This window comes from Anolis sagrei, chromosome 1 (genome assembly GCF_037176765.1).
Source record: "Anolis sagrei isolate rAnoSag1 chromosome 1, rAnoSag1.mat, whole genome shotgun sequence".
Lineage (NCBI taxonomy): Eukaryota > Metazoa > Chordata > Lepidosauria > Squamata > Dactyloidae > Anolis > Anolis sagrei.
The window spans coordinates 256,961,009-256,985,977 of NC_090021.1; the positions used below are offsets into that span (position 1 = coordinate 256,961,009).

Consider the following 24,969-nt stretch of genomic DNA (forward strand, 5'->3'; position numbering starts at 1 on the left):
GTCTGCAACCTAACAACATTAACAAATGCAACAAGTTAAGGAAATCTTATAAATTTATGAAGTCACATCACTTCTGATACATTTAAGCCTTATAAGAAAGGTGGACAAAAGTGCATGCAGCCCCCAAGACCAAGCACTCGCATTTCCTAGACCACTTTTTTGTGAGAGGGGGGAGCATTTGTCACGTGACACACCCAGAGACTACAGGGACATACTAGTGTGTCCTGACACTCAGTTTGGAAAGCTCTGTCCCAGACCATTCTTCTTTTTACGTAAAAGGTGACTGCTTTTCCTGGAAGTTGTCAGAAACAGTACATTACAGGCCATAGGACCACCTTGCCTTGTTTAACAACAAAATAGCTGGCTTTCAAAAACGAGAAGTAAATTTTAGGCTGCTTCCAATTTGGGGAAGTGGTTCAGTTGATTTTTGGCAACCTGAAATCTGAAAATTGGGCTTTGGACAAACCAGTTTTCCACTCCATCTTATAACAATAATTGTAATTAAGCCACAGAACTAAAGGACATAAAGACATTTTATCACATGTTACAAAATGTTCTCCCATTTTTTCTTAAGCGAGTCACAAAAAAGCACAGATATATGGATTAGAAATAGGCAACCTGAAGAAACAAAGAATATTAATACTTAGAGAAATGGAGTAGACACAACTTGCTGTAAGACAGCAAGAAGTATATAGACATGCATTTTTAATACCAATGCAATACCTGTTGTGCTTCAGCATCTTCCTACTTATGTATCTTTAAGCCCTGACATATAGATCCCAGTAATTCTATTCTTGGAATTGTGACTCATAGTTTTAAGAGATCAGAAGGAAATAACGGTTCGAACAACAGGCTAGCCACCAACTGCAAAAATCACAAATCACTGAACATTCCACTATCCAGCTTCACATAAAATATAAATGTCACACAGGCTAGCTGTATTGACAGCAGGAGATGGTATTCTCAAGACCATGGGGAAAGTATTTCTTTAAAAAAAGCAGTTTTACCTGTAGTTACCCAGTAGTCCTTAGTTGCATCTGAAGTATCCAGATTTGGATATTCCAAAGCTATTGAAGAAAAAGAAAAAAGGAAAGAATTTACTCCAAGTAATCGTAATTCTGAATAGAGAGGAACATTCATTCATTAGACACAAATACAGGAGATTCTCACTGGAACTCAAACTGCTTCCTTTTGTTTGCATGTGTTGGCTATTTAAAGCTTACTGACTTATTTTGTTCACTTTAAGGCACTTTAAATGTGTTTTCCAGCATGAAAAGTAACTATATGTGGTTGGTAAGCAAAATCACATCTCCCTGTGTACTCAGAGGATAGTGTAGTATGTGTATAGTATATATTCAAACCACAGTATTGATATGCCACACACAATCCAGTTCACAACTAAACCCTATAGCATTTTTGTACCCAAGGCTTGGATACATTTTGCATCCACATATGGATGTCTAATATAGCCAGAATCCAATAACTGTGCTCTGATAGAAGAGAAACTTGACAGGAAATCATCCATACAGGCACAGCTATTTTTCTAAGATCAGATATTAAGTATGTGTCTGTAAGGAGACTTGAGCCCGCAGTCACCTAAATCAAACCCCAAGTGCATCCTGTCGACTCAAAAATTAGGTATATTATGTAAAATAATAACTTCCTTGAGAATGTAATGGACTTCTGACCAAAACGGTAAGTGGAAAATAAAGAGTCTTGAAAAAAAGCCAGCCTCCTTTTATGTCTGTGTTTATTTAACTTTTATATCACAATAAAAATATTTTTGCATTTTCAGTATAAGCAACAAGCTGTAACCATTCTAATTAAATCCATTATATGTTACATTTAACTATGTTTTTTATTTCAATTATGTTTTTGCTATGATGGATTGTTTTGTATTGTGTCTGTGGGCATTTTGTCCCATATGTAAGCCACTCCGAGTCCCTTCGGGGAGATGGTGGTGGAGTATAAGAATAAAGTTATTATTATTATTATTAGTAGTAGTAGTAGTAGTAGTAGTATTAGTATTTCAGGTTTTAACATGGTATAATGTGGAAAGGTCACGGGGCGTGTGTGAATGCTTCTGCAAGGCAGTGTACATTGCAGATGTAATTTTACATTATTGGAATGAGAAGTACATTTCTTTTGCATCCATGAAAAGATTCATTTGTTTTAAATCTGAAATACACCAAGTATTCCAGAGTATAAAGAGACATTGACTTCTCCCTTCACTTGGTAGTTAATTTGAGTGGCAGATTTCAGAAGTATGAGTGGTTTGTGTTTCAAAATATCAAAATATTGCCAAAACAAGTAGGTATACATACAATATGTGTGTGCATTTTTGAATGGCTGAAATCGAGATGGTGCACTCTGTCTGCATGATGGTCTACAATAGTGGTTCCTTAACACTGGTCTTTCAGCAGTTTTTGGACTTCAGTTTCCAGGATTCCGAAATGTTGACCAAGTTCAATGGACCTTTTGGGACCAAAGCACCTAAAGGACCAAGTTTGGGAAATACTAATCTAGCACATGCATTTTTCAAAGTTGTGCTGTGGCAACAACAGAGGCATACAATATAATAAAAACTTTATTTCTACCCTGTCACCATCTCCCGGAGGGAATTGGAGCAACTCACAAAGCACTCAAAGGGCCGGGCTTTAGCACAGCTGGTTAAACCACAAGCTGTAGTAAATCTTGTCGGTCAAAACACTGCCACTTCGAAGCCTGAGTCAGGGTGAGCTCCTGGCCTTTAGCCCAGCTTCTGCCTATCTAGTGGTTGGAAAGCAAATGTGAGTAGATAGATAGGTACCTCTTAAAAGCAGGGAGGTATTCTGAGGCACCCATAAAGAATGTTGGTGATTCAATCAAAAGGAGGAAGTTACGAACAAAAGGTCTTCTGCAGGGAGATGGAGTGACAGCACTCTGCCCCCATGGCCGGAAATGTACACAAAAACATCACACACACACACACATACCCCGATTAAGATCAATAAAATGCAACAATAGCTGCAGAATATAAAACAAACTGCAATCAATATCAGTCTCATAAAGTGAACTGTGAAAAATCTCTAGGTCCTTGAATTTCTCATTGGTATTCTCTGGAAAAGGACACAGAAATTCCAACCAGTTTCTGACTTCAATGCTTGCTTTCCAGATGCACCATGATTTCCTAAGCCAGGTTTCCCAAAGAATCTAGGCTCCAAAGGCACCCACACTTCCCAGAAGTGCTCTAGGGAAATAAGCTGCAGTCCACTTCTCCCAAGAATAATGACTCTTGTCTTTTGCTGCTTCTGCTATACACACAGTTATTTTCTTCCTGTCACTCTCATGCCATTACCTATGCTGACATACTTACACTGTCATAGTTAGTTAAGAGGATCTTGGTCTGTATATACATAAGTATTTTGTATACAGGTATAAATATTTAAACTGAAATGTATGAAGTACTTTAATCTCAAACAGACACTAATGCATGCATCAATGATTTAGTGGGACGACCACTCATATATGAAACCTGGCAAATGACCTTATATTTTGAACTGGATGTTTTTTCCATATTAAATTTTGTGGCATAGAACTTAGCTGTATTTCCACTGATCGGAAATTGATCTAAAAGGAAAATGGCCTGCTTTAAATTAAAACAATACAGTTGCACATTAATAAGGCCCCAAACCATTTTTGTGAGTTACCATTTCTGTAAAAGAAATTACTCTGCTGATTTGTTTGAAAGTATAACAATAACAAGGACAATATGGCAAATGTGGCAAATTAGGAGACTGAGAGTCAGGGAAAACAAGTAACTTTGGGGGGGGGGGGGGGGAGCTTTCTACAGCATTATAGCACGATGCATTGGTTTGAGCAATGGACTACAACTCTGCAGACCAATGGGTGAATTTAGAGAAATCACACTCTCTCAGTATCAGATGCAAAGTTTCTCTGATAGAAGAATTTGGGCATCATAAGTTAAATACAACTCGAAGGCACAAAACAACACAACTAAAGAATGGCTCTTGTATTTGTTATAAAGTTTGTTCACTCTTCACCAAAGATACTTTATTTTCATTTTATCTTTAGTGGTTTTAAGTATTTTTTATCCTTATTAGCACTCTCTTTTAGGATCATCGTGAGGGCAATGCCTCATGATACAACATCAGTTTGCACGAGATCTTATTAGCTACATCGACTTGAGGTTTGAAATGAAGAGACACCAAGTATCGTAAGTAATCATCTTCGTTCACAATGTGGCATCGGATTTTCTGGACAAACCCGCAGGACTACAAGTCCTAATCGTCTTAAAATCCATTTCTGAGGACTAAGGCAGAATTGGAGCTGTTGCCTGGCTTCATCAAGCACTAATCTCCCTCCAAATCCCCAGACTGGAATTTTCACTGCACCATGCAACCAACAATTTCATACAAGACATATATAATGTTTTTGAAACAAAAATACGTTTTCTTTCCATTGTTATTAACAGTTAAAACCAAAAGCCTACCTTCAAAAAGACACATTTTGCTCCCAAAGTCAAAACATTCAAAGCCAAAACATTACTACTCAATAAAAATAAATGACTTCTACTGTTCAACAAAATGCAGGAAAGTACTCAGCTCAGACTCCCTTTGGCTAATCAATGAGTCATTCCTCTAAATCAGGATAGGCAACTTGGTGCCTTGAAAGTGTTTTGGACAACAACTCCTATAATTTATGTATTATTTCCATTAAAATTTCTGTCAAATACCCCCTCAGCAGTTTATATTAAAATGTATATCTAACACAATTTTAAAAGAGCATCACACAGATCAAGCACAGGATTGACAGGTCTGTGTTTCTTGGAATGTTATGCCCCAGTTTTAAAACCCACATTTTGGTGCTGTCTGGAAGTGCCCTAAGTCAATGCTGGAATAGGGGCCCAGTGCACAGGCAGTGACAAGAGGCAGAACTCTGACGTGTTCCCAGCCCATTAGCACCCACCTTCTCCAACCCAGAGAAAGAAAGGAAACCTTTATTCCTTTCTCACCTTCTTTTTGGCCTGAATAGAGTTCATCAGCAACTTGGGGGAGATGGAGTGGAGTAATGCCAGGCATTTTAAGGGCTTTCTGTATAAGCTTTCCTTGCTAAGACTGCACTGGCCCTTTTAATCATCATCATCATCATCATCTTTATTTTTATCTCACCACCATCTCCCAAAAGGGACTCGGGATGGCTTACAAGGCACTACAAGTGTAGTATATAATACATGGTATAAAAACAATATCACATAAAAGTTATAAAAACAAACACTATCAACACATAAAATAAAATAAAAACACAGTTTCAAACACAGATCATCTGTAGTTAAAACTAGCTGCCTTCAATTCACAACTAAAGTGCCAAAAGTGCCAAAGCTTGGGTGTGACCCTGGACTCATCGTTGAGCCTGGATCCCCAGGTGTCAGCGGTGACCAGGGGAGCATTTGCACAGCTCAGGCTTGTGCGCCAGCTGCGCCCGTATCTCGGGAAGTCTGACTTGGCCACGGTGGTACACGCTCTGGTCACATCCCGCCTTGACTACTGCAACGCTCTCTACGTGGGGCTGCCCTTGAAGACGGCCCGGAAGCTTCAGCTGGTTCAGCGCGCGGCAGCCATGTTACTAACTGGAGCGGGTAGCAGGGAGCACACAACACCCTTGTTGTCCCAGCTCCATTGGCTGCCGATTTGCTACCGGACCCAATTTAAGGTGCTGGTTTTGGCCTACAAAGCCCTAAACGGTTCCGGCCCAAAATACCTTTCAGACCGCATCTTGGCCTACGAGCCCACGAGGACCTTGAGATCGTCTGGGGAGGCCCTTCTCTCGATCCCGCCTGCCTCACAGGCACGTCTGGCGGGGACGAGGGAGAGGGCCTTCTCGGTGGTGGCCCCCCGGCTGTGGAACATTCTCCCTGCAGACATCAGACAGGTGCCCTCCCTCATGTCCTTCCGAAAAAGCCTCAAGACATGGCTGTTCGAGAGGGCATTTAATTAGTGCTATAACAATGTGGTAAAGATGACTGGAATGGAACAAGGAATATGAGATTGGCTACGATTCCACTATGAGACGAAGCGGATTTTTAGTGTAGTTTGTAATTGTTGTGTAGTTTATAGGTTGTTGTAATTGCCTCTTTGTAAACTGTCTTTTATATGTGTGTACACCGCCATGAGTCGCCCTAAAGGGCTGAGAATGGCGGTTAATAAATGCATCAAATAAATAAATAAATAAATAAATAAATCAACCTCATATGGGCCCATTTCAGCCTACTCAAAGCCAAAAAATCTGCTTAAAAATCCATGTTTTTTAGACTGGATCGGAAGGAGTCAGGGGTGGGGGTAACCTAATCTCTTTTGAGAGGGTATTCCAGATCTGGGGAGCCATTACAGAGAAGGCCCTTTCTCTCATTCCAACCAATCTTACTTGAGATGGTGGTGGAATCGAGAGAAGGGCCTCACCTGCTGATCTCAAAGTCTGCCGCAGTTCATAGAAAGAGATGCGGTCTCGAAGATAGGTTGGACCCGAAGCATATAGGGCTTTTTAGGTAATAAACTGCACCTTGAATTGAGCCCGGAAAATTGTCTGAATCTAGTGGAGCTGCTCGAGAAGGGGAATAATATGTTCCCTATAGCTAGCTCTAGTTCAGTGATGGGCAACCTTTTCAGCTTGGTGTGTCAAAATTCGCCAAAAAAAAAAACAAGCATAATTCAGGTGGGGTGCCACTTTGAGAAAAAAAAACCCATAATTTTGTGATATTTATAGTTTAAATAACAAAAATGCATAATGGGAGGAGAAATTCTTTAACTAAGCTGCCTATTAGTGACTTTTTTGTTGCTGAATTTCATTGACTAAATGTTCAATTGAAGGTTGGTATTTTGTACACTTCAAGCCCAAGCAAGTGCTACTAACATCATCTGTCAATCTGTTTCTTTTGATGGTTTTGATATTATTTAACATTGAGAATAAGGTCTCACAAAAGTACGTAGAGGGAAAAATTGTGAGTAAAGCCATGTCAGACTACACAGAGAAGCCACTGAAATCCAAAAGCAGCATGTGGACAATTTCAACAGAAAGGAGGAAACCATGAAAATGAACAAAATCTGGCTACCAGTATTTAAAAAACTCTTAAAATCAGGACAGTAAAGAAAGAGCAACACTCAGGAAACAGAGGAATTCCAGACAAGAATCAGTCAGACCCAGCTAACACCTCCCAACAAAGGATTCCCCTGAGCAGGAAGGAGCTAGATTTTGAAGCTGCCAGGCCATTCAAGGCTAATCAAAATGGCCAATTGCAACATTCACACTTGCCTCCAACAGACAAGAGTTCTTTCTCCCACCCTGGACGTTATTTCACAGGGATATAAACCCCACTTGCCTAGTTTCCAACAAACCTCTGAGGATGCCTGCCATAAGATGTGAGAGAAACGTCAGGAGAGAATGCTCCTGGAACAGAGGGGTTTAGCTGAGGAGAAAAAAAGACCCCAGCGCGTGCCTGCCTCCCTCCCCCAAAGGGGGTCAGATCAAAGGCGCCGCTGGGTGATTGGCATCCAAGGGGCGGGGCTGGAGGATTCCTTCTCCCGAGACATGCTCCTGCCTTAAAGAGACAGCACACTGTTTTTCTCTCTCCTTTCCCTCTCTTTCACTCGCTTGGAGTAGCGAGCAAGCAAGCAACCCACAGCCAGGGATTTGGCAACTGTGTAAGTTGCTTCAGCCGCCCCTGATGCAGCCCCATACTTCTCTGTATGCAGCCGCATGTGGCCGTGTGTCATAGAAAATGGCTACGTGTGTCAGTGCTGACATGCGTGTCATAGGTTCACCATCATGGCTCTAGTTAATAATCTGGCAGCCGACCTTTGTACTAACTGCAGTTTCTGCACCATCTTCAAAGGCAGCCTCACATAGAGTGCACTATGGTAGCCCATTCCAGATGTAATTAAGGCATGGACCTCTGTGGCCACGTCAGGTTTTTCGAGGTATGGTCACAGCTGGTGCTCAAGTTTTAACTGTGCAAAGGCCCTGCCGGCCACCGCCAACATCTGAGCTTCAAGCATCAACAATGAATTTCGAAGGACACCCAGACTGCAAATCTGTGTCCTTAGGGTGAGTGTAATCCTGTCAAGCACAGGTTGCCACCCTATGTCCCAATCGGCCTCACGACTGCCCAGGAGAACTTCTGTCTTGTCTGGATTAAGTCTCAGTTTGTTGGCCCTCGTCCAGTCCATCACAGCTGCCAGACAATGATCCAAGATCTGGGGAATTTCCTTGGATTGAGGTGGAAAACCCCAATTCAGTGTAGAACACACATGCGCCATCATGGCTTTAGTTTGGGAAAGGGGGAGGGGAGCTTCTCACCTCTGCCTCTTATCACTGTGTTTGCATTGAGTCCTTTATGGAGGCAGGTCGCTTTTCTTGGTCTTCTCCCCCACCCTATTTTTAAAAGGTTGCATCCTCATTCTTTTACCTCATTTGTATTTCTTTCCATAACCGCATTTATATATATGTATTAATTTAACTCACTAAACAGATCCTCTCCTCTTTAGCTCTTCCTAAATGTTCCCTCTTTGCATTTTTCAAAAAAAATAGGAACAGATTTGTTTGTTACATGCCCCAAACTTTTACTTTTGACTTCAATGGATTAAAGCCAAATTCATAATTTTGGTCCCCAAACCTATCCTCAACTTATACACAAATATTTATATTATATTGTGTGTCCTGCGCATCACTGCAAAAACTTCAAACTATTATTTGTCCCTTGGTCAATCATTTCTTAAATGCCTATATTTGTAAAATGTTTTTGAATTCCATTTTCTATATTGCTGTTCCTATGTAACTGCATGAATCATTTGCCTTTTGTGTGCACACTTAAAACAGAATTTATTATCTAGGATGGGCCTGTTTTCAGGAGCAAATCATTGATGGTCACAGTTAGGTAGATGGCTGAAGGAACTGTATGTTAGGTGTAAAACATATTTTAATCAGAGAGAAAACGGTGATACCGAAGTGGTAGGGCTGTTGGAAGATCTAGCTTCTAACAATAACCAAATACTGAGAGAAAAGAAAGTCCTGAAGGCTTACCTTCTGCAATAGTCAGAGGTGGGTAAGTGAGATAAAAACCCACCAGTTCTGCAGAAAGATGATTAAGAAGGTTGCTTGATTCAGTGCCATTTAAGACTGTGCTTTCATTTTTCACTACATAAAAGAGAGTGACAGCTTGAGAAACATTTGATGTGTTCAAGATCTAGGAAAAAATCAAAGTACAGAAGCAAGAGGTAATTTAGTTTTTATACTTTACTGTTTCCATATAATATCACATTAGTGCAACTGACAAAAAAACCTGTTAATCATGCTGCTTTTGGAAGACACACATGCTCGTGAATGGTTTAACTCTTTAGCTAGACTATCCCAGATTCATTACAGAGCACAGGCAGAAGAAAAAGTATTTCCACTCTAGGACAAAGAGGGGTCATCCAGATACAATCCAAAACTGTTGGGTGCCTTATTCTATGCTAGGTTCACATGGCCAGCATTGGCAGGCACAGGGCATGTATGGACTGAATGGGTAAAATGGAAGAAAATGTTTACTGCTCAGAAAACTGCTGATATAAGCTGCGACAGAAATATTTCAGTAAACAAATAAACAAACGCAATGCATTGCCCTAACTCTCAACTTTACACTAAAAAGCCAAGCCAGGACCCCAAGAAGCTATTTCCTGGACAAGCATTAAGGATACACCTTTACTGCTTCCTGCTAAAGTGATGTAAGATCAAATGTATTCAAAGGTCTTTGGGTTCATCTAAACTGTAGAATTAATGTAGTTTGACTCCAGTTTAACTGCTATGGTTCAATGTTATGGAATCATGGGATTTATAGTTTTACTAGGGGAAAAAGGAAGAGGGGCAGACCAAGGGCAAGATGGATGGATGGTATCCTTGAAGTAACTGACTTGACTTTAAAGGAGCTGGGGGTGGCCATGGCCAACAGGGAGCTCTGGTGTGAGCAGGTGCATGAGGTCACAAAGAGTCGGAAGCGACTGAACGAATAAACAAAAACAAGGTATTTAGCCTTCTCTGCCAAAGTGCTGGTATCTCACCAAACTACAAATCCCAGAACTCCACAGCATTGAATTATAGCAGTTAAAGTGAATTCAAACTACATTAATTCAACAATGTAGATGCACCCTTTGTTATTTGCTTCTCCCTCATGCTACATTTAGAGTATTAATTAGAGGTATTTGAGGTGACTTTAGATATGCTTGATTTTCAGTCACTGTACTATGTTACTCTCCATTTTAACCAATGAGAACTGAACATTCAATACACAGTGAACCCATCTGTTTTTATGATTAATGCACCTAGAACAGATTGACAGGGTTGCCAATAGTGCAGACTGTAAGGGAAGATATGCTGGAGGCAAGACTCTGCAGACCTTACCCTTTAAACAAAGAAGAACTGAGGAGGAAGTGGAAAAGGGGATTGGCAAGAGAGTAAAAAGGACACAAAATGTTCCATGCACAGGTGCGTCACAATATTTCAATAGGCATCTTCTTCCATCCACACAAACTGCATCAGTGCAATAAACGGAAGTGGGGAAAATGTGCCTGTCTTCACATCAGTGCCTTTTCCACCAAAGGAATGTCATGCCCACACAGATTCCCATATGCTAACAGAGCATGTTATGCAGGTCAAATGCACGTGCATTCAGTTTGCACTGACCTGAAGCAAGTATCTAGGGCAGACAAGGTCTCCATCTTTTTATTTGATGTTCATGGGGAAAACAAAAGAGCAAGGATTACTCTTCTTAATTATTTGGGAACAAAAATGTGCCTAAAAAGTGTGTGGCACTGCTCACAATCTAAGTATTAAAGAATTTTGAAAGAAATTTATTGCAATTAAGTATCAGATCTGTTCCCACGCTGATTCAAATAAGCAATAGTACCATCCCACCACTTGGTGAAATGGCATGCAGCGCCTTGAAGAAGTAGCCACTCATATTTGATTTTCCACATGTTATTATGTTGCAGCTTGGATGGAATTGCCATTGTTAAACAAGACACCTAAAGCTGCAAAGGTAAAATAGTTTGGTTGTTATACATATGTTAAGCAGACAAAAACAAACGGACACTTGTAAGTGGCATAAATCATTCATGCATCCACCAACTCCAATGAGTCAATATTTGGCAGAAGCACCCATGGCAACAATTAGAACTGTGAATCTCTTGTAGAGTAAGTATCTATCAACATTGCACATCCAGATGTTGCTATGTTTGCTCCTTCTTCTTGGCAAAATTGCTCTGTCAGGTTGAAGGGGGACCATTACTGATCAACAACTTTGAGGATTTGACACCATTGGGTTCAGGTGTAAACTAAATGACTGGGCCATTCTAAGATATCCAGGTTCTTGTTTTGAAACCACTTCTGTGTTGCTTAGCTTTTGGGCATTTCCTGCCTTGTGTAGCTTCATCCATCTTTTCTCTCAATCCTGATTATATAACCAATCCCTGATTTTAAAAAATCCCCATAATATAATACTGCCACTACCATCCTTCATTATGGGAACTGAGGGTACTTTCAGACAGGGCAGAAACCTGGGAGAAAGCGGGTTATTTTAACCCACTTCCTCCCAGGTTTCTGACCCCACCCCAAACCTCAGGTTTTCCCTTGAGGAGTGGCTAGATGCCATTTCCCCATCCCCTCATTTCCCCCTTTAAAAACTTACCAGAGGGGCCTGCCAGCAATGCAAGTGGAGGCCCCTCAGGTAAGTTGGGGGAGATGGGGGTCTGGGGGGGACTGGGAGGGATTGGGTAAATTGGAGGGCTGGGGGCTCCAGCACCTCGAAGAACCAGGATGGCTGTGGGGATTGATCCCCGGGAAAGAGGAAGCAATCCCAGGAGTCAATCCCCACATGCCTGGAACCTGCAAAGATCCAGACCTTAGCTTAAGGTTCAGACTTTCCAGGTGTCAAATTAATGTGGAGTAAACTGGAAAATCCCAGTTCACCCCACATTAATCTGGGTTTATCTGAGGCATCAAACCAGGTTGCCTATCACGGGTTATTGGGCATGTGTAGAAGGGCCTTAAACCCCACATAACATTTTAAAGCAATGTCATAGTGTTCAGTTTGGGTCAGACCAGTCAAACTGTTCCAACATGTTTGCCGTTAAGCAAATTCCCAATGGGCTTGAATATCAGTTTGTTTCAACAATTTCTTCCTTATTTGTCATGCTTCTACAAAGCCCAGATTTATAGAGGATGCATGTGATAGCTATGCCATGAATGGCAGCTGTTGATCTCTTTAGCAACTTCCAACATACCATTGGCCTCTGATTAAAGCCCTCCTTGTCTAGGTTTAATGGTGTTCCAGAGGATGTTCACCATTTGGGATATCTTTTTAAATAACTCAGACCGGACTAGAGTTTCCGCCCAAGTTTATCCTGGGTTTGTTTTAATGACTCCTTGGTCTTAATGATGTTGTTTGTTTATATATGTTCCTCAATAAACCCAGAGGCCTTCCAGAAGCATGTATCTTTTAGTCTGAGACCCTGTGGCACTGAAGTTGCATACAGGTGTACTCCATTCAACTACTTATGACTTCTGGAAACAGACTTTATTCAGGGTTGTCACAAGAAAGGAGTTGACTATGTATGCAACCAATAAGTGTCAGTTGTTGGAATTTTTACTTAACTTTTGTGCCACAATAAAGCCCTTCTTGCCCGAGTTTAATGGTGCTTCAGAGGATATTCACAATTTGGCACATTTTAGGTAACTTTGAAATTATTTTGCCCCTTTACAGTGTTGAGAAATTTATGTACCTCAAGTAGCAACAATGCCAATCAAATCCACTTGAATTTGCATAGCAAAACATTGAAAAGTTAAGCAGAGGGACATATATGCAAAGCATTGTAATGAACCACCATCTATTTTCCTCATTATTTTCATGGTACAGTATGTGAAGGCATTTTTTCAACACACCACTACTTATTAATTATATTGGCTCAGTATAATGTGCACTGTTGTTGTTGTTGTTCATTCGTTCAGTCGCCTTCGACTCTTCGTGACCTCATGGACCAGCCCACGCCAGAGCTCCCTGTCGGCCGTCACCACCCCCAGCTCCTTCAAGGTCAGTCCAGTCACTTCAAGGATGCCATCCATCCATCTTGCCCTTGGTCGGCCCCTCTTCCTTTTGCCTTCCACTTTCCCCAGCATAATTGTCTTCTCTAGGCTTTCCTGTCTCCTCATGATGTGGCCAAAGTAATTCAACTTTGTCTCTAGTATCCTTCCCTCCAATGAGCATTCGGGCTTTATTTCCTGGAGGATGGACTGGTTGGATCTTCTCGCAGTCCAAGGCACTCTCAGCACTTTCCTCCAGCACCACAGCTCAAAAGCATCAATCTTCCTTCGCTCAGCCTTCCCTAAGTTCCAGCTCTCACATCCGTAGGTTACAGGGAGTACCATGGCTTTGACTAGGCGGATCTTTGTTGCCAGTCTGATGTCTCTACTCTTTACTATTTTATCGAGACTGGACATTGCTCTCCACCCAAGAAGTAAGTGTCTTCTGATTTCCTGGCTACAGTCTGCACCTGCAGTAATCTTTGCGCCTAGAAATACAAAGTCTGTCATGGCCTCCACATTTTCTCCCTCTATTTTTCCAGTTGTCAATCATTCTTGTTGCCATAATCTTGGTTTTTTTGATGTTTAGCTGCAACCCGGCTTTTGCGCTTTCTTCTTTCACCTTGATTAGAAGGCTCCTCAGCTCCTCCTCGCTTTCGGCCATCAGAGTGGTGTCATCTGCATATCTGAGGTTGTTAATGTTTCTTCCAGCAATTTTCACCCCAGCCTTGCATTCATCAAGCCCCGCACATCGAATGATGTGTTCTGCATACAAGTTAAAAAGGTTGGGTGAGAGTATGCAGCCTTGCCATACTCCATTTAGTTTTCTTGGCAAGGATACTGGGGTGGTTTGCCGTTGCCTTCCCCAGGGATCACGCTTGGTCTGACCTCTCTGCCACGACCGTCCCGTCTTGGGTGGCCCTTCACGGTTTCGCTCATGACATCATTGAGGTGCTCAAGCTCCAGCGCCACAACAAGGCGGTGATCCTTTGCTGGAGATAATGTGCACTACAGGTCCATTTATGGCTTACAACACATTAGCAGAGTAAAGCTGCCTGTAGAACCCTCAAAATCTGCTTATTTGCGGTTTTCAAATAACTGCAAAAATGGGAGAAATAATATCAAGCACTGAGGAGGGCATAAGGACAGTTTTTAATTTGGTGCAACATAGGTTAACACACTATGCATACAATTAAGAGAGAGGATTTTTGTGGTAATTATCAAAAATCCATTTTACCACTAATTTGTGTTGTTAACACTTTCTATAGAGTTAAGAAACCTGGGTAAATCTCAGATAATATTTAGGTTCAGAAGACATGCATTATATGAGAGCTGCTAGGAACATACTGGACATGTAATAAGCATTTTTTTAAAAAGAGCATCAGGTTCTAATTTTGATTTTCCCTGAAATTATTTACATTATGAATAACTGCCCATGATACTGAAGATTGTATAATTGTTTTTAAAGCTACCATATATATGTCTTCTTGTTGTACTGAACACCACTCTAAATACTTCTATATTTTGACTGAACCAATACATTTAACATCGTACTCATTATTGTTCTTTTCAGCCCCTAAGAAAATAAGAAAAATGGATAGAATACAATAACAAAGATTGATTCTTTTCACTGATTGTGTTGTTAATAATATAAAACTGATACATAAGGATCGAAGAGAAGAAAACTGAGGAAAGAAGGAAATTAAGTATCTGGTCCTAAGAAAAATTTATGCAGATCATACATTTCAGAGGTTTTTATGCATCTATGATAACTAATGCAGCCTTATAAATCACAGGCCTATTAAACGTAATTATGAAATATTTTCATAATGGCAACTAGTTATATTTACAACACCGTGGTTAATACAACCATTGCAAATAATTAGCATATTTAGCTGATAGTAACTGAAAATTTATACCTGAACAGTTAACTTGCTACTGGTGTTCCAGACTTTTCTCTCCGCATCCTGAAATGCCTTCTGCAATCTTTGTTCCATGGTCTGAACAAATCTGCATGAGTGTATGTTGTCTGACTGACCCATAAATTGCAATTCTAGATAAAATGATAATAAATGTGTTTAGAGAACATATCTTTTCTGTTTTTCATGGTCTGTAATCATACATATGCCTACCTGGCAGTAAGTGCCACTGATCTGAATATAATTACTTTTGAACAGACATGCACAGAATTGTACTAATAAAAGACTATGAGATTTCTGCACAGGCAACTGGCCAATAAATATCATTAAATAAATTATGATTAAATACAACTACCTTTATAATGGTGCTTAACAATAATATAGGATCACTCCAGAGAACAAGAAGATATATTTTCAAGAAGATATATTTTCTCACCAATGGACATATTGGTGAGAGGATATATAAAAGCAAATTGGATTGTTTTAATTGTGCTGAAACATGCAAATAAAAAGGGCAATTGATACATTTCAGTTTTAGGCACAGGGATCATTCTCCAGAATGGAACTTAAACATGTGAATGTATACAGATAATTTGGGAAACCCTGGCTATAAAACATAACATATAGAGTACTTCTCATTCAGTGTGAAGGAGGAAACCGAACATAGTAATTTTCTATATATTTTCAATTTGACATATCAAGCACATCTATCACGTACTTGAAGTGAAAAATAACAAAGGAGATGGAGAAAGCAAGCCACATGTAACAGGCAATCCAAAGATCACAATTTGCTGGAATGGGACAAAACATGTTCATCAGCAAACATTTGTCTTAGCTGGAGTCTATGGCATTCATCATAGCAAAACATCTATGATAATCCTATGAAATGGCACCTGACAATAGAAATTGGGTTGCATGAAACAGGGAATCCTTTTCAGGAAGACCATCATTATGGCGCTACATGACGTGCTGGTTAATCACTCTTCTATTACTCCAAAGGAAAAATACAAATGACAATCCAAATATATCATTAATATTGGAAAAACCGACTCATAAATTTACTCAATCTATACTGCAGTGACAACAAAGGGAAAGGGAGAAAAATGTTGTCAGGGCCATCTCATCAACTCTGCAAAAAGACTACTGGTCATCAATCAATTAAATTACGGTAAGCTAATATTTCTTTATTATCAAGTAACAACCTGCTTAATTTTATTTGTGTTGGAATGCATTTCAATGGATCTCCCTAGATTTCATTGAAATCAGAACACTTGCACTAATGATTCAGAAGCTGGACTACACATATGAATTTTTTATTTCCATTTCTATCTCTAGATTTTGTGGCTGAGCTGGCAATAGATTATAGTCCTCGGTCTTCAGAGATGTATATTCATGACTTGCCTGTTTTCAGCTGAAAATGGTAAGCTGGCAGTGGCCTCCAGGGCAAGGCTAAGACAGCAACAGAATGAAGATTTGGCACGTGCTGCTTAATATCCAAAGTGGCATTACTAACACCATAAGCAATTAGCATTTCTATAACCACAGCAGGTATGAAAACTAGTTTCTCTTGAGTTACATAGTAACCAACTGTCACATTGTTTGATTGTTCCAGAATTTCAATCTGAAAAAAGCACATGAAGAAATGTTATTTATCTGGACTTCACACATCTTCTGTAATTAATAACTTTAATTCTGATTCATTACAGTTGTGCACAAATAAGCTTGTAGAGAACTACATGAATGAGTCCTAACAGGAAAATAACAATTTTATTTTTATTTTTAAATCCTGGTCCAGAGAAGTACTGAAGCATGAACACAACAGGTATTTCACCAGTTCTATGGGCCACCAATAGAACAATCTCTGAAATAATCTCTACACCAACTTTCAAAAGATTAAAGCATTTTTTCTCCTATCTATAAAATTGTGAATAACTCTGAGAAACATTATTTTATAAAATGCATTAAATGAACACAAAATCAAGAGGCGCTGCCAAACGTGGGCTACCAGTGACCTGTAAATCTGTTGCCATCTGTTGCCACTTGCCTTGATGCTGGCATGTATGCAACATCACTCAAAGCCTTATGGTCAGCTCTCTCGGTTATTTCACTAAACTATTTCAAAAGCTGTACAAGCTATTCTCAGAGGACTATATGATAGATGGATGATGCTGACTGTAGCCTGGCTTTGTAAGTTGCTTTTTCTCTTTTCATTAGGACTTACAGTAATCAAACGTGGCAACTGGTGGGCTTGGAATGTAACCGGTGAAAATAATATAATAAAACTTTATTTATAGACTGCCCTCTCGCCCCGAGGGGACTCAAGGTGGTTTACACACAAAAAGGCAAACATTCAATGCCATATACATAAAAGCTTGTTCTGTGGTTCCAACTTTTGGTCAAGCTTTGAAATGAGTAAAAGCTCAGCTTACAAGACAAAGAGAGGAAATCTCTATGCAAAACACAGACAACTACATTCCTCATATGTACCAGTGTGTGTGTATGTGTGTACACATGCAGAGGCACAGAAACACACACACTGCACCAAGATTAACATCTCCATGCATTAATTACATTATGTAATACAATTTTTGTTCCTAGGTTATAAATGTCATGTTCTAAATGGTTCTATCAAAAAAGCATGGAAAAGGTTTATTAAACTGCAAAAACTTTGTTTTTGCAAGACATCTTGCAGTGGATTTTGCTATAGTTTTTCAATGAGTATCTCATAGAATCTCAACCAATTCAACATAGTTTGTGGCAGCCACAAAAATGAAGTTTCTGAAGTATACAAGTACTTTCAAAATAAATGACAGCACCAGTGCCGCTTCACCTCTGTAGCCACCATAATTTTCCCATACAGGCATTCATACAGGCCAGAAGCAGTGCTATGGTGCAGTCAGGAGAGTGTCTTAGTGCTTTGTTTAGGTTATCTTGTGATGACTAAGCTCTCACCTTTTGCTACTCAGAGATGATGGTTCCTTTTGTGATAAGAGTGAAGGTACAGTACTTACAGTGACCCATGGATAAGTAAGGTGTTTTACTAAAATGTCTAAACTTATTTATGAGTATATATAGTATTCATTTGTTGACCATTTCAGTTGGATTGTGTACTGGGCAAACAGAAGATGACACATAACAGATAAAGCTTTTTTCCTCTCTTCCTTCCTGCAGTTAAATGAACCCTTTTAGATAACTGTAGTAAATTCCCTACCTGTTAGGCTTGGAAAAGCCTAGGAAAATGTAGGCCCAGGAAGTGTGGCAGCCATTTTGGAAAAGGGTGCCGGTGGCATCCATTTTAAATCTCATTTCTGAAGGGGGCGTGCTTAGGTACTTGGAGGGAAATGAGAGGAGTTCGTAATTGGCTAGGAGGGAGTGGGCGGAGCTTAACTTAGAAAAGGGAAAACAATGACTTTAAGGAGATGTTTTAAAACCCTGTCAGGCAGATTGGATATGGGTTTCAAAGGAGAAGGAGTTAGGAGCTTGGAGTGGAGAAGAGAGTAGTGAGAGAGGCCTAAAGTTGGTCAGTTAGCTAGCAGAGGTAGCTAGTGAGAAGATTACAGCTATTAGGGAAGATAGCTGGGGAGTGGAGTGACAGATTCCAAAAGGAAAAGGACTGTCTGTGTGGAGTTTGGGATTACTTTCAGAGAAGAAATCCTGTCAGTAATCTCTGGAGGGCGAAAGGAGTGTTACTTGCAACCAAGATTTGAACTGCTTAAAGAAACCACATGCTTTTAAGACAATCTTTCAAACCAACTAAGCTTAATACCTGTTTTGTTCAAGTTCTCTTAAATAAACATCATTGTTTTATTGTTCACAACATCTGCCTCACGTGTGCCTGTGTAGGAAGTTTTAAAAGCAATTTACTGAAGAAGTAAAAGGTTTAATGGTGGCAGAGGATATTTTAAGGAAGAAATCCTTTCAGTGTTACCTCAGAGCAAAGCCTGAGTGCGAATCCAGAACATTTTGAGATTTTATTACCAAATAAATCCCTATCCTTTATAATAACTTGGGTATTCCCCAATTATTTTCTTCTACACCTAAAATATTAACATATGTCTTCCCTAGAAGAGCATGCACAGAATCTTCTTAGCTACCTCAAGAATTGTATTTGGAACATGTTAACATCACAAACTCTACAATCTATTTCCATTAGTAGTTTTACACTCCAGATAAGCCTTTCTTCATCGTAATTAAGAGGGACAGTGATTAATGTGGTTCCAAATTCACAACCTTCAATTTACCCTTTTCCCTAGCAGAAGAGATTTTAAACTATATGGAAATCAACACATCAGACCATGTTGGATACAGAACAGTTTAACAACATGGCCTGTCCTAGGAAAGTAATTGAAAAACTGAGCACAACACAAAAATGTTCCCATTTCTCTAATTCCAGGTGTCATAGGCATCCATTCCTAACATACATTGCCCAGAAGTTAGCTGACAAATGCGCCTAAAAATAGGACCCAGATCTTTTTTCACTCACTGGCACTATTTGAAAGCACTGTAAAGACAGTCTGTCATCATTATAAAAATGCCCAGACTTTTTTTAGTCTAAATAAGTAAAAGCTCCTGTCATGGACTGCCTAGAAATCAAGTAAATAAATCTATAGCCATTATGATAACATGAGAAGGAAGGGGAGTAGAGATAATATAAACCTAACCATGACAAGAAAAATGATATGAAAGTCGTATTTCTCATTGTTTTGTGAGGAAATCAAAGAAACATTATTTTCCAAGTGACAAGAACCTCACTTTAAATGACAGGTAAATATACTGTTTGCTCTCGTAACTATATACAACAGCATAGTGTCATACACCGGCATTCCACCATTAGCCCTTCTTCTCCCCACCCCCAAAAAAAGAACCCCTAAATCTGCACATAGAAAAGGTTATTGTAGGAGAAACAGATTTAGTTTTCAAATGAACAGATTTACTTCGCAAATAAACAAAATTCCATATTTAAGCTATAGTTCTAGGCATGCAAATGCCACACAATTTAGCATGGCTGACTTTGAAACTCATGCTCAATAATAATATTATTATTATAATAATAATAAAGCATTATTTGTAGACGGCCTTATCTCCCCGAAGGGACTCAGGGCACTTTTCAACATATATGGCAAACATTCAGTGCCAAAAAAGGAAAAACGTACAAACAAAAGCAACCTAACTTTAAACTTAATAATAAACAAAAAAATAACCGACAATGAAAACTTACATAACCCATACAAACATAGGCGCTTAATATAAATTTATCACTAGATAAAAATATCTAAAAACGAATAGCTAAAACCTTATAAAAAGATGACATGATATACAGCAACCAACAGGCTGAAATCAGTTCCAGTATCTAGACAAGATTCAACATATCTAGGTGAGGATGTAAGTCAAGATGTGTTAGTCTTCCTCCTCTTCATATGCCAGAGTGCATAGATGGGTTTTAAGCAACTTTTTGAAGGTTAGGAGAGAGGGGTTTTTTTAGTTCTTTATCAAATCAAAACAAGGCAAGAGGATGGGGCTTTTACATGCTTAATCTACAAAATTATAATTATTTAGTAGAAATTAACGGGTTTCAACCTCTTGTTGTGTGATCAAGCTGTTCATGCCAATACTAAAAGGAATCTATCACAGGATGATCTTTCCTATAAGGCTAAAACAAGGGCTCCTCTATTGGGGGACCAAACTATAGTTTGAAAAAAAATGAACGAATTCCTATTCACACTGCACATATCTTATTTGTTGTGCAAAAAAAACCCCTGAAACAACAATACAATTATTTAAAATGAATAACAATTTTAACCAACATAAACTTACCAGTCTTTCAATAGGAAGTGTGGGCCTGCTTTTGGCTGATGAGATAGTTAAGTTAATTAGGATTATTGTTATTATGTGCCTTTAAGTCATTCTAGATTTCAGGCGACCCTAAGTCGAAAGTTTAGGCCAAGGGTGGATAATGACCTTGGAGGGCCAGATCCAGCCCATGGGCCTTAGTTTGGAGATCCTGGCTAAGATAATGTGATTTGTTCAAGGTCATCCAATAGGTTTCTATGGCTGAACAGGAATTAGGACATGAAGTCCTAATTCAGCACTCAAACCACTATACCATAATGGCTCTGAGTCTTGACTTAATGCCATAAAATGATCCAATGGAACTCACAATTACATTCTAGTTGGAACTCACAATTACATTTAAATTGATTTTACTGGTTAAAGCCAAGAATTATACTACAGAATTTCATCATTATTATTTAAATTGATTTTCAGTCCTCTGTATATGTAGTATCCCAGCAATTTGCTGCATAAACAGAAAGGCCACCACTGAGACCAGACTCTACCCACAATATGGTTCCATCAATTATCCCAATTTCCCTAAATATGTAAGGGTGAAATCGTTTACTTATTCATGATTTTCTTAGATGTGATATGCCTTTCTGGGCTCTAATGATGTGACATGAATTTAGATAGATTTCATGGTTCTAATGATGTAAAATATAATACAAAAATGTATTTTGAAATAGGTCATTTTTTTGTGTTTTTGAGTGAAAACATTTCCATCAACTCTGTACATTCCATGTGAAGTACCAAAAATATAAATACATCATTATTCTGTTTGCAGCCTGCATTCTTAATTTGTTTACAAAACACTGAGTAAATCTGCTTACTTGAGCATTGACATTTTGGTTGAAAGCTTGCCGCAATGCCTGGGTGAGACCTCTTGTGACATTCTGTTTTAAGGAGTCATTTAGCAGCAGTCTTCTTGTATTCAGAAACAAAACTAAAATACAAGGTCATACATTAGTTTAAAAGTACTCTCTGTTCATTTGTTTAAGACCCCATTTCAAAAAGTGCTATATGAAAAAGCCGCACTCTGCAAATGAACTTATACTCAGCAGTGTAGCCTTCAGCTGGGGAAAAAGCTATTGTTGGGAATCAAAAACATTAATCGGTAGTTATTTAAAGCCCACAAAGGCATTTTGAGTCATCATAATCATGTCTCTCTCTCTCCTGATCTCTCTCTTATTTATTTAATGAGGATTATCAGAGATAGATAAAGGAAGTGATTTAGCTTTATCGACACGTGTGACTCAGAGATACTAGCCTGCAAGAATCTGTGAAGTAAATTGTCCCAAACAAACCAGCATTCCTCCAGCCTAAATGCAATTCTGCACTGATGCCACAGGACCAGCGCAACAGATCTTTCCTTCCATTCCATTCCATTCCATTCCATTCCCCTGCAGCTCTTGTGATAACCTACAAACTGGTTCTGGGAGGTTTCCAGATTCCCAGAACAGGTTTTGGGGTGCATTAAGGACTACAGCTGGGGAAAGAGATCAGCCCTTTCCCAATTTAGCTGACAGCTGAATCAGGAAATACAACATTCAGAGCTGGATAAATTTTGTAATGCACAGAATATTCAAATTTAGTAACATCCCCATCTAGCAGATGAATGACCACCTATCTCTCTGCTATCAATCAAACCAATCTTGATAACTTTGTTTGGACCCCACAAGAGAGACATCTAAAAGACACAGTCATCAACAGTTCTTATCAAATTCTGTACATTTGGGGGGGTACAGCTGCTTCCTGCCATCAATACTGCTTTCATATTAAAAGGCAGTATCTAACAACAACACAATCTCTACATATTCATACCTGTCTTAACAAGGAGGTTTCTGGAGAGCTGGCATTCCAAAGGAAGAATTGCTGTCGTATTAACAAGAGCTGCAGTTGGCGCTGGTGTAGTAGGAGTAGCTGCAGAAGTATTTTCAGCAGGTGTAGGGAGAAGTCTAGTTGTTTTCGCTGATGCTGTAATAGATGTCAAAGCTGCTGTAATTGTCAGTGGATATGCAGTTGATGTTATAGTGAGGTCTGGGCTTGTGGATTTCCTGGTGTCAAGTACTGTTGTTTCAATTTGTCTTGGTGTATGTGTGGTGGGAGCTGAAATTGTACTAGATTTGGGAATTAGAGATAAACTAGTGGTATGCACAGGTGTTATAGAGCCGTCCCTTGATACAACGGGAAAGGTCGAATGTGTCACTATTGGGCTTAAAGTCAATGACATTTTTGTAGCAGTGTTATTTTTTGCTAGTGTTGATATTAACGTGCTTAATGCCATCACAGATGGCAAATTTTCAGTGCTCAGTGCGAACAAAGATGAAGTCAGCATTGGTGATGTTGGAGCTGATTTTCCTGTAACTGGTGTTGCTTCTGAAGTTGCTACAGATGGTATTACACCAGGAGACACAGACGGTAACACTGTAATGACAGAATGGGTAAAGTTGGTTGTTGGCAACAAAGAAGTTAGTTGTGTTTGTGATGTATGGGCAGGGGTTATGATGGCTGGATTAGTGGTATATGTTTGCAATGGAGTGATTTTAGTGACTTCATTAGTGACTTTAACTGTATCTAAGATACCACTTGTACCTTTTGTATACCTCCCTCCTGTGCTTGATGTCATTGATTTCGTACTCAAGTTATTGTTCACTTCTGAATTGTGGTTATTTACAAATATTTTTTCCCCAGACGTCATATATTCTTCAATCACATTTGGAGTCAAAGTTAGCAAATCATGCACTGGGATGGGTGACAATCTTTCTTTTTTATCTCTAATGGCAGTAATTCCCTTACTTGCTGGAATAGTAAGTTTAGCAATGAATTGAGAGGTCAATGATGGTGAAGAAGAAATTGCATAAAAAGCACCTGTTGATGAAAAAGGGGGCTTGGCATTAGTTGCTTGAGGTTTCAACACAGTCAGAGATTTGGCATAAAAATCAAAAGACCAGGAATGTGAATATGTTGACAAAGTAGGGGGAACAGCATCCATGCTGGTAGAGGTTTTTCTGTTACTTGTTGTAAAATCCTTAAATGAGAAACTGGGTATTTTTTCATAGCCAGAAGTGAAATTAATATTTCGAAGAGGTAAATATTCCAGGATATTTCCAGGTGAGGTTGTGTCCTTTTTTGACTGTGGTGATGGTACTCCTGTGCTCTGTAAGGAGCCCTTCGGGTGTTGAGGAAAGGGCAAATACTGATTAAAAGATGTTTCTACAGTAAATGGATATGTGTTAAGTTCTGTGGAACTTTTAGAACTAATTTCAGTGGAAATTGAAGCTGTAACATTCTGAATAGGTGTTAAAGGTGTATCAACAGATGATGATCCAGAGCTAAAATGTATCTGTTTATTTGCATAATGTGTTTGCTGCCAAGGATCTGGAACCTCAGTATACATTGTTTTTAATGCTATAGTATTTGCATAATCAACTTCAGCTTTGGACATTTGGGTTCTTTTTCTTTCAGAAGTCACAACACTACTAGTAGATGACGGCCAATTCCCAATGTTCCACTCAGAGACTAAAACTGTGGTTTTACCAGTTTTAACTGGATTTGAAGTATCTAAGATATCTGTTGAAGCAACAGTAGAGGTTTCTACAGAAAATGGCACAACACTGTTAATACGTTCTGGCACTGGAGTAAATGGGGCCAATACATCTATGTCTGAAGGAACACTAGTAGTCTTGTAGGTTACATCAGGCATCTGTGAAGTTTCCTGCATTTCAGAATCAGCTTTATTTAAAGTAGCATGAGAGGAGTGTTCTATATATGACATGAGAGTGGTGGACTTCTTTGCATTTCCCATTTCCTCTTCTGTTAAGCTGTTAGTTAAATTCCTTGTTGGTTGTAAAGTTCTAGAATCATTAGGTAAAGACTGAGATTTCAAAAGGCCCCCAAAAGATGTCGGCAAAGATAGTGGAAATGCAGTGGAGTTGGTTCTTTCTAGTGAGAAAAACATCTCAAACCTTGTTTTCCATGGCGCCTGCTTGCTGACAGGAATTTCGAAATTTAAGTTTTTAGTTTGCTTCTGTGGTGACTGATAAGGAGGGACACTCTTAACATCAATATATGTGAACATTGGAGCTATATCTTTTGTGACAAATCGGCGGTG

General features: G+C 39.3%; 1 protein-coding gene across 4 annotated transcripts in view; it reads right to left on the reverse strand.

Annotated features, from left to right (window-relative positions):
* KIAA1549L (KIAA1549 like) overlaps positions 1-24,969 on the reverse strand; it is a 204,259-nt gene that overhangs the window by 77,882 nt on the left and 101,408 nt on the right. For 3 of the 4 annotated variants that reach the window (XM_060766572.2, XM_060766573.2, XM_067462686.1), the window contains exons 3-8: positions 22,680-23,282; positions 21,689-21,801; positions 16,428-16,647; positions 15,027-15,160; positions 9,076-9,238; positions 1,008-1,067 (exon numbers count right to left, since the gene is read on the reverse strand). In XM_060766572.2, the coding sequence (XP_060622555.2) occupies positions 1,008-1,067; positions 9,076-9,238; positions 15,027-15,160; positions 16,428-16,647; positions 21,689-21,801; positions 22,680-23,282 (1,293 nt within the window). The remainder of the gene's footprint in view (positions 1-1,007; positions 1,068-9,075; positions 9,239-15,026; positions 15,161-16,427; positions 16,648-21,688; positions 21,802-22,679; positions 23,283-24,969) is intronic. The other variant, XM_060766574.2, reaches the window with a different exon arrangement.